Source organism: Cariama cristata, unplaced genomic scaffold (genome assembly GCF_000690535.1).
Source record: "Cariama cristata isolate BGI_N322 unplaced genomic scaffold, ASM69053v1 scaffold7647, whole genome shotgun sequence".
Lineage (NCBI taxonomy): Eukaryota > Metazoa > Chordata > Aves > Cariamiformes > Cariamidae > Cariama > Cariama cristata.
This window is the reverse complement of record NW_009626141.1, coordinates 207311-221272: the sequence shown is the minus strand read 5'-3', so window position 1 is coordinate 221272 and position 13962 is coordinate 207311. Positions and strand designations below refer to the sequence as shown.

Here is a 13962-nt window from a genome sequence, read left to right as displayed (position 1 = left end):
CCCTACCAACTATAGAGCATCGTGATCTCATTTTTTCACTGGGCTTGAAAAACCTCACATTTTAGGATTGTCAGCCTGAGCACAGATAGTTCTTGGGAGAATGTGGTACGTTCTGTGATTGTGTGGTGGAATCTGGACTGTGTTTGTAATCTCTATTTTAGCTTCTCTCTTTGTAACTCTAAAAGACATCTGCAGTTAATAGGCTGGTTACTCTATGGAAAAGATTGTGTTGCAAGATCAAAGAAAGGCCTTTTACAGTAAAATTTTGAGTAGAATTAGAAACTGGTTGATACAAGGCAGCTTCCAAGACTTACAGTTTTGGGTAAGAACAGAAAGGGCAAACATGAATAAGATGAGAAAGCAAGCTAAAAACTGCAAGTGATCTTCCATAGTCCAGGTTTTGGACGTAAGACTTGGTGAGATGATGCTGAATGAGAGTTGTTCCTTACCCACTGATAAAGTCAACGTATCTGACATCAGTAAACCAAACACCCTCTAATTACCTATTCATTCTGTAACATGACTAACTTAAAAAAAACCCTGTCATTTAAAAAAATAGTGTAACATTAACATGGAGGTTATTTGCCATCATCAACTGCATCGTTGTCTTCTCATGAAATGTTTTGCCGTGTCTCAGCCACATTCTGGGTTGGGGTCTGGAGTTGATTACTTGGGATAGTGGAGAGTTCAGGAGGACAAGCATCTGCTTTTGGTTTTCTTTCCTTATGATGCCTCTTGGAATGAGGCTTGTGCTTACTTTTACAGTTTCAGAGGCTGAAAGATTTCACAGAACCATTCTTTTGTTCACCTTATTTATCTATACAATTAATTTACAGAAATGTTCTTTTCATGAGTTTATAGTAAAGGGAAGATTATCACCTAATGCTAAGTATATATGTGTATATTTATGCATACAAACTTTCTAATTTCTAAATTACAAATTTTTTTGATGTGCACGGTACTAAAGAATTTCATTTAAGAGGTGTTTTCTGGATACTAAGGGATTGACATGACTTACAGCAAATCAGTTGCTAGCTTTAGACCCCTGGTCCTTTAATATGCATCTTATTTCAAAAGTGGCGGCGTGTGTGTATCTGTGTAAAGATTCAGAATAGTGTTCATTTCAGAAGTAACTATTTTCCCATTGCCAGTCACTAGGGTTTTTTCGGAAGTGATATAGAATATACTGGTTGTTATGGTGTATTTTCTGCTTATGTATTAGTAGACTGAAGTCAGTGTGGCTGGGGCGTGCTTTACTTTCAAGAATTACTAGAAGGCTTTTTCTCCACTTTAGTTATCTTTCAAAGAAGCATAACTAGTATTTGGGAGTCCTTGTGACTTTTTTTGTTCCCGTGAAAATGTTCTATTCCTTTCATAGGTTGAAATCGTGAGAGAGCAAGAGAAGTGGGCAAAACACTAAATTGTGCTATAAATCAAGAAATTTTATGTGAAATTACGTATTTTCTAATTACCTTGCTCAGATATATGTTGAGCAAAAAAGCAAACGAGCTACACAAGTTGAAGAAATGTCAGATAAACAAACTGCGACATGTGTAGTATTATTACCATCTGACATATCTCAAACACTGATTTTACTCACTCATTCTTCATTCTTTATATCTGCATGTCTAGCGGTGCATGCATTTATATTTTATATAAAGGGCAGAGTCTGTAGTCAGAGCATTTGAGTTATGCTGTTAAAAATAAATTAAGGAACAGCAGGTGAAAATGATTCCTACACATGAATATTCATACTGTACCTCTGTCAGATACTGTAGAAAGAATAATAAAGAGCAATGAAACTTCGGTGGGACCAAGGTATCGATATGATCTGAAATAAAAGTTTTGTTGGCACAAGGTTGAGATGACTCAGAAGACTTACGCAAGGAGTGGCATGATCTGCTCGTATGTCCCATTGCCAAAACATTCAAGAGTTTAAAAAATTGAGGGGGGAGCAGCACTGGGGTGTTGGAAGTCTAACAGTCAGGCTCTTGATCTTGATTCCTATGCTCTTGTGCTTTTGTGCTTTATTCTCTGAGCGGAATGGGTTTAGGGTTGGCGGGAGGGTGTATTTGCATCACTTTGGGCTGGACTCACCAAGGTATTTAGCCACTTCCAAGTTGCACCATCAACTACCTTTTTTTTTTTTTTTGAAGAATGAAGAAAGTGCAGCTTTCACACTACTTACCTGATGGAGTTGCGCTGCCGTTGTTGGATTCAGTGAGGTTTCACAGGAATCAGGAGTGTGACCACTGTTCAGGGACCTGTGATGGGATTTTCAGGGAAAACTCAGGAGCCAGAATGCATTTGTGGATCTGACGTTCGTTTCCCTATCACTTATACGTTGTAAAGACAAGAACATTCAGAACTGTGAAGTACTTAGATCCTCTGGCAATATGGAACGCAGCATATTAATAGCTGACTGACTTCTTGTCAATTTTTTTTTATTGTTTTTTGTATTCTTTACTTGCTTCACAGATCCCGTCCATGGACCACAAAACGTAGAAGTTGTTGATATTCGCTCCCGGCAGCTGACGTTGCAGTGGGAGCCCTTTGGTTATGCGGTGACCCGCTGCCACAGCTACAATCTCACAGTCCAGTACCAGTATGTGTTTAACCAGCAAAAATTTGAGGCAGAGGAACTCATCCAGACTTCTTCCCACTACACCTTGCGAGGTCTTCGGCCTTTTATGACCATCAGGCTGAGGTTAGCGCTCTCTAACCCAGAGGGCAAAATGGAAAGTGAGGAGTTGGTTGTGCAGACTGAGGAAGATGGTAAGTTGTGTTGGGTTTGCTTGCTTGGTTGTTTTTTTGGGGAAGACTAATATTTTTAAGTTGTAAATAACAACATAACCCTGTGTCCCATGAGACTTACAAATGGCTTCTCTGGACAGTGTGCGTGCTATGCAAGTAAAATTTGTAGGTGTAAATAATTTCTGTTTCACAGCTGTGTTCTTGAAAGGGCAAGGATCCCCGAAGTGGTTGGAAATGACAAATGCCAGTCTGAGCAGTTACCTAACAGTGGTAGGTTTAATTCTACAGAAGTCATGTTCTGAACTAGGCAGGACTCACAGAGCAGCTTCTTCTGTCATATGGGCAAATGTAATCCTGGCATTTGTTGATTTTTTTTTTTTTTTTTTTCCCTCTTGTGCCTTCACATCACTGTCCCAAAAAGAAGCTTTTCTTAATACTGATCTTCTGGACATAGCATTTCATATATGTCTCAGAAGCTAAATTGATTTGGTGCTAACTCTTCCGTTCTTGATACGAAAGAACTGTTTTCTGGAAGTACTGATGGAAAGCTTTAAAGTGTTATTATCCCACCTGAGCTATTTCACACCAAGGACTTTCATAACCTACAAGCCTCCATTCTGTCTAATGTGTTAAAAAAGAAACGTTCTTCCTCTGCCAGAGCTGTAAGGAGTTGCTGTCCTAAGATTCTCTCAGCTGAAAGTAGCTCTTGCAGTCCACTATATCATACGGGAGGACATAAGAGGATGGCAGATCTTTCAGAAAAATGAACAGGGTTTTTATCAGACAGGCTTGGGAGTGCATTTAGTTAGTTATCTTCTGCAGCATTAAAATTTTGCTTGAGTAGGTGGATTCTTTTAGCTGGCCTTGTAGCCATAATGAAATATAAATCTGACATTGTTACTTTACTAAGGAATTCAATCTTTCATATTGATAAAGGTGTACAGCCTGGTAGCATCTTTACGCCAAGGTGCAATCTGGTTGTTTAGGTCATTGGAACTTTGCTGTTGTGCAGGCAGAGAAGGACAATTAAATTCCCTGCTGCTGCTATGCTGTACTGGAATAAGGATGTACTGAAATTAGCTTCATATTTTCATAGATTCTGATTTTATCACTTAGTGGTTAGATTAAGGTATTCTTATTTGAACCGGAGGTTCAGAATAGGCCTTTTATACTGATAGTACCTTGGTAATGGTAGTGCCTTGAGAGTTTTTTAAAATTATTTTATTTTTTATTTTCAGCTCTGAACTTCCTGTCTGGTGGCCTCTTAGTGTCTTCTCATGTGTGTGCAGCTGGAGCTGGTGGTAGCTTCTAACACAGTTTTTCGTTGGGTTTTTTTCCTGTAGTTCCTGGACCCGTTCCCTTGGAATCCATCCAGGGAGGACCTTTTGAAGAGAAGATCTATGTTCAGTGGAAGCCTCCAAATGAGACGAATGGCATCATTACACTCTATGAGGTGAGGAGAACAGATTGTTGTCAAGGAATACATGCCACAGGGCCCTTTTCATATGTGTTTAAGCCAATCCTGAGCTCTGAGAGATTTCAGCAGGTGCTAACAGAAGCCTGATTAAAATAGATAAGAATCTTCAAGATAGTCTGCTGCTATCACTGAAAAAGTTTTCCAGCTCAAAAAAGAGAAAAGATTTCTTTACTGATATTTGTGACAGAATGAAAGCCATACATTCCCCCGTGTCTCAGGTGTTCATTTCCTGCCCTTTTTTCTTCTACAGTATCTCCGAGGTCTGTTTTCTTTCCTTCTTTTCTTGAGGTAAACTTCTGTTAGGTTTTATACCTAAATACTGCAACTAATTCCTCTCTGCCTTTCCAATAGTCATAACACTTCCTGGCGATCTCAGCAGAATATAGCCATTAAGTCTTATAGTGTTCTTATTGAATCTTCAATGATGCATCTGTCTAGCCCAACCACCTTCCCCGCTGCCAAACAAAATATACAGCGGGTTATAGGATGATCACTGTCCATCCGATGCTGGATTTAAAAAAAAAAAAAAATTAATTGTGGTTCTAGAGTGTATCAGAGGAGATGTTTCTTGTTAAGGTAAGGAAGCGTTACTGATGTCATGTGCTTCTGGTGAAACTGTATCCATAATGTCATGTACACCCAAATATACAGAAAAGGAATATGAAAGGAGGACTGCTTTAGAGGATTGTGTGAAATGAGAGAAGGTCCTACAAGAGAAGATAAAGGCACTTCTATTAAATAGTGGAAAGTGGTGCAGCAGTGCTGACTGAGTGTGTTTCAGTTTATAAGTTCAGCATTTACCACAGTAAGATTAGAAAAAATGAAAAAAAATTTTGCGTTTATGTGATGTAAAGATCCTCACTATGGGCTTGTGCAGCATTTTTTGATACAGATGGGCAGGAATCACTTTTTTGCTTTATCTTTTATGCTGGGTAAACGTACAAACTTACTTTGGAAAAGGCATGGGTGCAAGAAGCAACTCTGCCATCACCAGTGAGGTTCTGCTCCTTTCCTCTTCCCATCCAGCTTCTCAGTTTGGAACAGCAAATCTTATAACATGTCACTCCTGCATCTCCTTGCTAAGGTTGGCTGTCTCTGTCACACTGATGGTCAAATGTTAAAAATCAAGCAGGTTTTACACCAATGAGCTCTTACATTACAGCATGAGCAAGAGATGGCAACTTTCTCCTGGGCTTAAATGTAATTGCACTTTTAGGTCATCTCTCCAGTTAGCTCACAAAGAATAGGCTGAATTTGATATGGCAAGACTAAATAAATGAATAGAAGTTCCTCTTGCTAATTTTGTGTCATTTCAGCCAGGCGATAATCCTTGACTAAGTAAGGAGTCATTTTTTGTTGGTCACTGTTGAGACACTTGTGGAAGTCTATGCAGCTTGCATACCACCTGTCTGTACTAGAGTGGAACTAACCCTTGCAATTTCATGTTTTTTGAAGGTGTACTACAGGCTATCGTATGTCTGTGTAAGGAATTATGCAATAAAGCTGTCTGTCTTTTTAAGGAGTTAATATGAATAGAATCAGTTGCAAATTCGTTATTTTTCTGGCAACACAGGTGACCTATAATGGAACACATTTAAAATAATCCAAGTCAAATGATGCAAAAATACCTCCTTTTAATTTTTAAAGAGGCAGTTTCCTACTAAAATATTGCCTTGGGCTCAGCTCATTGAAAGGACTTCAGCAATCTGAGTAGCTTTTCTGGCTGAGCAGCTGCATAGAGATACTTTAATGCCTCCAGGGTAGCGATGCATCATGACAGTGCCTTTGCCCCTCAAGTCATATCATTGCTCAAATCTCAATGGAGGCACAAACAAATTTTTCTTTTCTGATAATGACTTTATGCATATTTGGCAACTGAAGCCAAAGAGAAGTCAAGGTGAATTCAAACTCTTCCTCCTTTTCTTCCTCCCCCTCATCTCCAAAAGGATGAAAATCCAAGTGTTAAAAGCACCAGGAGAGCCAGAGTGGCTGCTGGTTGTCATGAATGGAAATGTTTTCCTTTCCTCTCCATTCTTACATGTGAAAATTTATACAGAACATTCCCATTCTCCATGGCACCCTGAGACAAGTTGATCAGCTGGAGATAAAAATACAGATGAGCAGTTACACATAACCTGGAGAGATGACCAGAGCATTCTCAGGGTAGTTGTCAGGCTCTTAAGTCTGTATCACAAGCAAATATGAGCACCTCTTCCAAGTAATGGGAGATCCTGCTTTTGAAATTACTCAGTAAATAAAGTACAGGTCTTTGCACAGAAACATCTCATCCCGCTACCTGCAACTGAAGTTTAATCTTCCTGAAAATACTGAGAAACTTCCAGGATTGTCCAGGTAGTTGCATCTTTTGTATTGCTTGCTTAATTCCCTAGCCTACTATAGATACTTAAGCTTGCCCCTTTGTCTCTATTGGTGTTATTTTAAGATTCCATGCCGTGTGTCTAGGCCCAAAGTAATTCCTCAGTAGTAAAGACCCCCAAAGTGTTACTTTAGACAGTGTTCAGCCATTTTTCAGTAGCATCATGGCCTTACACAGCTTTAATAGAGTTCCACTGACCTGTTGGTTAAAGAGGGAAAAAAAAAAAGCTAGTGGTTAGTCTCCCATAGGTTTTCAGTTCTTTCCTGTGGCCTACAGTACCAATCCAGGCAGAAGCAGAAGACTTTAAGGACAACAGAAGAAAAAAGGTCAAGGTATGAACTTGTGTAGTGCTACTTTAATGAGGTCTCTATAGGGAGCATGGTTGCTGAAGCCCGGCACCGGCCATACTGTTCTGTCACCAGGAGGAGCCGGGAGGCTCAGTGATGTGCTAGCAAATTTGCAACTATCTAGAAACTCTGCAATTATGTTGCTATCGTTAGGGAGAAACAAACCTAAGAGCCTAGCACCGTTTATTAAAGAAAAATTCACTGCAAAGTACAGATCAAGAAATAATCACTTTATGAATTGGAGTTAGTGGTGTTCTGCATCACACCTCAAAGTAACTGGCTAGATTTACATGTAGGTATCATGCAAGTGACGGTCTCTCAAGCTCCCTTGGGCACAAACGCTCCTAATAAAAACGAATAAAACCCCCCTCCTCCTCCTAAGTAAAATGTTCCCTCCTTACCATTGCCATCAAGATCTGATTTGTTGTATCTGGATATTGTATTTTCTCTCTAGTTCTGTTAAAAAGTTTTGTTGTAAACTTCTAAAATGCTTCCATATAATCACAGCGTCTATTCTACGTACATTCTACTTGCTTTTCTCTGGGACAGATTTTCTTCTCGGATCCCCAGTCATTCTTGCAGTTCCTTGCCAGGCAGGCTTCCGTATCGCACAAATTGCCGTTGCGGTTTGCATGCGCGTTGCTTACATGCCAACTGGGCTGAAATTCAGCAGCACAACCTTCAGCAGGTCATTTGGCAGCCAGAATCACTAATTTCATGACGACTGAATACTTCTAAAGAGCTTAAACAAAATGGAAGGACCTTAATGAACCTTTTCGACTTGTGCAAGTCTCTTCTGATTGATATTTATCCTTCAAAATGCTATTGTAGCCTTTAATAAAGGTGGCAATAGCCTTGCATTGAAAACCGATTTAAAACCCCCCTGTGTTCAGTTGGAGAATGAATTGTTTCACTGGGTACAGCCACAGCTGGATTTTTAAACAAAGGAACCTTCTAGATCTCCAAATCGGTATGCAACTGCAGTCTGTTTCTAGGGAGCAGAAACCTCTTGTTCAAGGGAACTTGGAAAGCTCCGGGAATTGCAACTCAGTTAATCAGTATGCTGAGAAGATTAGGATATGAGCTGTGTAGAAAGAGAATGATGGTACAGTTCATTTTGGGGGTGTTAGGGGAGCACAGCAAGGCACAAGCGTATGCTGAGTTAGTAGGTGTCGCTTGATCTGTCCAGCCGAGAAAGCCGTTAGGGAGATACATAGGCTGCTGTTACAAGTAAGCCGTGCGACAGAAATAAAGCTTAAGAGCTGTAGCTATAGTCAAATCCCCAGGTAGCATCAAGGTATGTGGATTCTTACATGAGACAAGTAGATCAATCTGTGTTCAGAAACACAGCTAAACAGCGATAATGGATTTTGCTGGTACATTGGTTTGGGTAGAATGCTCTACAGAGATGTTTTTGCATGTGACATTCATGAAAGAGGTGTTATTACAGCTGTCTCTCATAGCGAGCTGTGAGTGGCAGAATCTAATAATATTGTAAGAAGTCTCGTCCCCCCTTCAGTCTCCTGGCAGACTGGAAACACCACAACCTGTTGAATTTTTTTTTACCAGTCCTGAAAAGCTGCTATGCTTTAAAATCCCTAATAATCAAATACTACTTATTGTCTTTATACCATGTGGGAGTTGAGCTTCAAAGCCTTTGTGTACAAAGACATGCTACAAAGAATTTTTTTTTAATATTTTTTTTTTATCCTAAGTGCGCGTAAAGTCAAACCACCGTCAAAGAGCAGAAAGACCTATGCTGTCATTGGACTGCAGGACCAAGCAATCTAATTTAAGATCATGGACCAGCCTTGTCACTTAAATTCTCCTTTTAGGTGACATGAGGTTGTCTCCAGCATTTGTTCCGTAGTCCAAATTGAAATGCTTCATATACACGTGTGGACCCAGATATTTTGTGCAAACTTGCATCTTGAAAATGTAAATAAACAAAACTTATTTATATCTGCATTTCACCATTCATTTGGGCAGCTGGAAGCTTACGGGTGCATTTAGTAAGTGATGGTGGCTTTTGCCTTTGTAAAAACATTTTCCGTGTGTGATCTATTTCTCAGAATTGTCAGCTTTTAGAATATTTCACCCTTAACAGGGAAGAAGGAAAAAAACCCACGTAGCGTTCTTGTCTAAAATATTTGTCACATTACTCGGGGGAGGTCACCGGTGTAAGGTATTAGAATCCTAGAAGCATTTAAAGGGCAGCTACAGTATATTCAGCTCCTTGACTGGAAAATGATTCTCAAACTGTTGAAGTCCTTTCAATGAGCCATGCCTAAAGGCAATGTTTAAACAGCAAGCTGTCTTTTTAAACATTTTAAGGTGTAGTCTTGTAATCACTTATGTTCTCATCTTTACGATTATTAAGTCCCATGTGGGTTGCACGTGGGTCTTGGGAAAAATAAGGATGCATTTGCAGCTTCTAACTAGCTAGTTTTCTCAGTCACTGTTTCTGAAATGCTGTAAATCTCTATTTGAATGCCAGGAATAATAATATAAGGGACTTTCATACACAATTTCAGCGCTTTAATGGGATGCTTGGAGCCTAGTTCCTCTAATCCCAGTGGATTTGAGTTTAAATTGCACTTCAGAGGTTACAGATCATCTCAGTTGCCATGTAAAATCGCAATCTGCCCTTCATCATCTCTCCAGTTGCCAATATGCCATTTCTTCTCCATCACTTCACTCACTTTTTCTCTGCAGGAGAGGTTGTTACATGGAAACTGCCTCATGGAGGGTCGTGCATAAGGTCAATATTTGTGGCATGCACTACCTGCATTTGCAGTAGGGCAGAAATAAATTTGTTCCACCTTTAACCCCTGAAAGTGCATACTTATTATAACACAAAGCATGATTATCTGGTGTGATATCCACTGCATGGATACACATGCATTTCTATTCATAGCCCTTTGTTAAGCTATTCATGAAACCTGACATTTTTAGGGTAAAATGTTCCCTGCTAAAAGGTGTAGGAAAGAAAGGTTTCCTGGAAAAGCTGAAAGGGTTGGGAACTCAACTTGACTTAGTCATTTGTTTGTTTATTTAAAGGCTTTTTTTGGTTAAGGAGAGCGAAAAATGGCTCCCACAAGGAGGAAAGCAGCAACCACAAAATCTTGCAACCAATTTATATAAAACTCTACAGTCGAAATAGTAGAAAGATGACAATTCTCAGAAATTGCCTTCAGTGAGAAGTGGCTTTGAATGTTCCCATGAAAATCAATCATGTTACAGCTTCTCAGTTGCATTCTGTGGATGCATGATACTCCTGGGACGAAGCTTTCTCGCTTACGCTCACTAAGTGTGCACTGAAGGGAGTCCAAGCTACACACAGCTGGCTGCTGCATTTAGCTGAACATTAAGAGAACATTAAGGAGACACTGTTAAGTGCTCAAAACCCAGGAAATGATCAGTTAAGGACTGTATATTCCGTGGTAGCTTTGTCACTCATCTGTATGGCCATTTGACAATGCAGTCTTCACGCAATTGGATATTATTCTGTGTTCATCCGCAGTACTAATGTTGTTTTCCTTTGACACTGGATTTATACGGTGTCTTGTACTGCAGTATATTGTTTGTCCAGAGTCCATGAAAGTCAATTACACAAAGAATAAGTGTTTTACTGCGTCTGTACTACGTTGAATTAGAATTCTTTCATAATCTAGACTAGCAACGAAACTGTGTGGCCATGTATAATCTATTTAAGTTTGAAACTCTGGCAGCTCTATAGTAGGCTGTGTCATCCTCTCAATTACATATACGGAAAGCTGTGCATATAGACCCAGCTAAATTAGTTCTGCAGTTAACGGCTGTCAGCGCAGAATTGCACTGGAAGAGGGCTGGGCTGGCTGCAGAGAAGTTGTTTATTATATGGTTGCTGACTGTAGTATTTACTGAGCACTTGGTGGACAGGTTGGTTAGATGCTGCCAATGTTCTGGGCCCCACTTAGAAAGGATTCAGACTAGAATTCGGAAAATGAATGGTGCTGATTGCACTGATTTATTGTCCTTTCTTGGCAATTGAGAAGGACTATAAATCTGAGCATTGCTTGCTTTCTTAGCAGGTTGGGATGCCGTGGCAGCCACAGACCCTGTTGTTCCGTTTCTGGGACAAGGCAGGGCTTAGTGGGACAGCTTTCCAGGGAAATTAGGGGAGCACAAAGTCATAAGGAATATCGTTTTTTTCAACCAACAGAATCCCACGGAAAGCCCCGTTTACGCCTCCATGCTGTTCAATAAAGTAGTACGGCTTATAAGCTCCCCTGTCAGCCTTAGAATTTGAGTATGTGCTTGAGTGATGCCTCTGCCATACACGGGGCATTTAAGGTGACTTCTCGGATGCTGCAAGGAAAGCCGAATTTACCTGTGTGCAATAATACAGAAACCAACGTATGCAGCTGCTGTTCGGGTGAAACAAAGATAGCTTTCCTTCCCCTATCACGTTTGGAAACATAAAATGCAGTGGCAGGACTGAAGTTAGTTGGAGCTGTGTTGATTTGAGGCTGATGTGGAGGAGGTAATAGGAATTAGGCTCTGCTCGGTCTGCCTGGTACATCCTCGGGCAATGACTGCTGCTGTTCGTGCTCCGTACGTCTAAGGAGGGCAGCAGCAGGGAGGATGCACCAGATGCAGGCTGTCTGGCTCTTTACTCAGGTGCTAAACCCTGTTGTAAAGAGCCTGCTGTATCTTGGTTGCTGTTGTTTCTCTCCATCCTGACCCGGTTAAGGTTAACACAACCTTAAACTTAGGAAATGCTTAAATGATTTCCTACTTAGCGATACTTTTCTGAATAAAGACCTTAAAGAGCTTTTGAACAAACGTCTTGAAATTATATAGGATTCTTAATTGTGCGCTACTCACTCACCGTTACTTGCAAGATGTACTTAACTTGGAAGCATTTTTTAATGATGGTCTTTTAAATCCTATGGTTTCCAGCAACATCTTGATGAGAAAATGAGAGGGTTTTTTTGAGAAACTCAGGTATCGCATTTTTTTTAAACATATGACAACCTCCAGGTAAATAGCATACTTGTGTTATAAATAGTATGAATCCACTGTTTAAAAAAATTGCTTGATCAAGCTTTCCAGAAATAAAAGCATAATACAGTCCCTTGAGCACAACAATTTCTTTGATTACCTTTTTATGTTCTTTTGAAGCCAATAGACTTGCAGCAATAGAAATCCCATGCAAATGAGAAGATATTTGGCTATAACAAAACTTTCTTCTTTTTTTAAAAAAAAAAAGGAAGGAACTGAGTTATTTTAGTGTGCGTGTTGCATGTTAGGCTCTTTCTAATTCAAACTAAGTGGTAAGAACTGAAAAAAAACCCCAAACAAACCCAACTTATTCTTTCTTATAATGAAGTTCAAATTTTAAAAAATCCTTTTGTAGAAATGTGAACATCTTGTCTCTCTGCCTTCCAATGCTTTATTTTCTAGAAAAAATAAAATTTTGGTCTTTTCATCTTTCAGACATGCTGTTTTTCTGTATTGCTCATCCAGGAAAAGAATTGATTCTTAATCCCATTTCTTCCACCTAATCTTTTCAAGTGCCAGTGTACCTGTGCAGTTATGGTAATATAGATAAAGCTCTTCAACAATTTCATAATCAGATCTTGCAATGTCTTGCTTACCAAAATGTAGTTAACTAAGTTGAAAGCAAACTACAGATACATGTTTGTATTTCCTTCCTAGATGTTTTTTTCTGTTTCATCTTAAGAATTGCTTAATTTAACAGATAGGATTGAAAAACTCACAAGTGGTGGCTTTATCCTGTTAATTGCAACTGAGGAACTGTGTAAAAGAGGAAAAGTCAGTCAAGATGATCTTCTCATCCTCTTCAAAAGGAGGAGATGCCAATATTATGGTTCCTTTTGGGAAATTAATCTTATTGCTGTCCTTTGTGCTTGTGTATTAGACCCAGTCTTTAACTATGATCCAGCCGTCCTGTGGACAGGATGGGTTTGGGTTTCGTTGCCTGTGCCCTACTCTCATTACCAGTCTCTGTCAGTCCCTTGCCTCACTTTTTGTCTTCCCTGATTGTTACCATTTTTTTTCCCCGATTTCTGTTTCCCTGCTGTCCAGGTGGTGTCACTGACAGCAGGGGTGGGACAGCTTTGCAGAAGGATGCTGGCAGCTGCCAGGTTTTAGCACAGGGAGAAAGACTTACTCTTCTTTTTGTTTCTAATTCAACTCCTTTTGTCTGAAATGGTGAAAAGGGACTTAGGGCGAGGCAAACACTTGGCATGGAAAATAAGCACAAATGGATAGTTTAAGATTTAAATGACTGAAAATATATGGTCTTACAGTTATCAGCTACAATAATAGCTGGGACTCATATTTTATCTATAAGTGTGGCAAAAACGTTTTATACATACGTGGGTCTTGCTTCTGTTACTTTATGGTGTATAGCAAACAGAGCAGCTGTATGTGATGTTGGTAGTACTCCATTGTGTTGGTTTGGGTTTTTGTTCATTGCTCACAGCTTTTGCTACGCCCAGCGTAGCACGGCAAACCAGCTATGAGATATATTAAGCAGTGCTTTCAACATCAAGAACTAACTGAGGAACAAGTATGGAGATTGAGTAACTGCCTCAATGCTGCGGTCCTATCAAAGCAATTTCTATAGTTGTCATTTTCTGCTATTAAACTGAACAATGAGGCTCTCCAATAAAATCATATGAAATAACAGCTCATTAAAAACTCTCCTTAATGTATAGCATGCTAATTAATGTCAGTGGGGGGCAAGCTTGAATGGCAGAATAGACTATAATGTTTAGAAAGTAGGTAAAATAAAAGAAGATATTTTATCATTAATGACCTTTTAGTAAACCTAATGAAATCCTTAATGGCCTTGAATATATTACTGAGGTGCTCCCAATTGCTTTGTTACCTACTCCGTTCTTCCTCCTTTTCTCATAGACATTAAACTTGGTTTTATTTATAGAAAACAAAAAGCAATAAAGACCCAAGGAAATATGAACAGGAAGAAATTTGAG

The 13962-nt window shown here is 39.6% G+C and overlaps 1 protein-coding gene across 1 annotated transcript in view; it reads left to right on the top strand.

Annotated features, from left to right (window-relative positions):
• PTPRT (protein tyrosine phosphatase, receptor type, T) overlaps window positions 1-13962 on the top strand; it is a 160138-nt gene that overhangs the window by 1704 nt on the left and 144472 nt on the right. The window contains exons 2-3 of the mRNA XM_009703901.1: window positions 2479-2775; window positions 4098-4207. Coding sequence (XP_009702203.1) covers window positions 2479-2775; window positions 4098-4207 — 407 coding nt within the window. The remainder of the gene's footprint in view (window positions 1-2478; window positions 2776-4097; window positions 4208-13962) is intronic.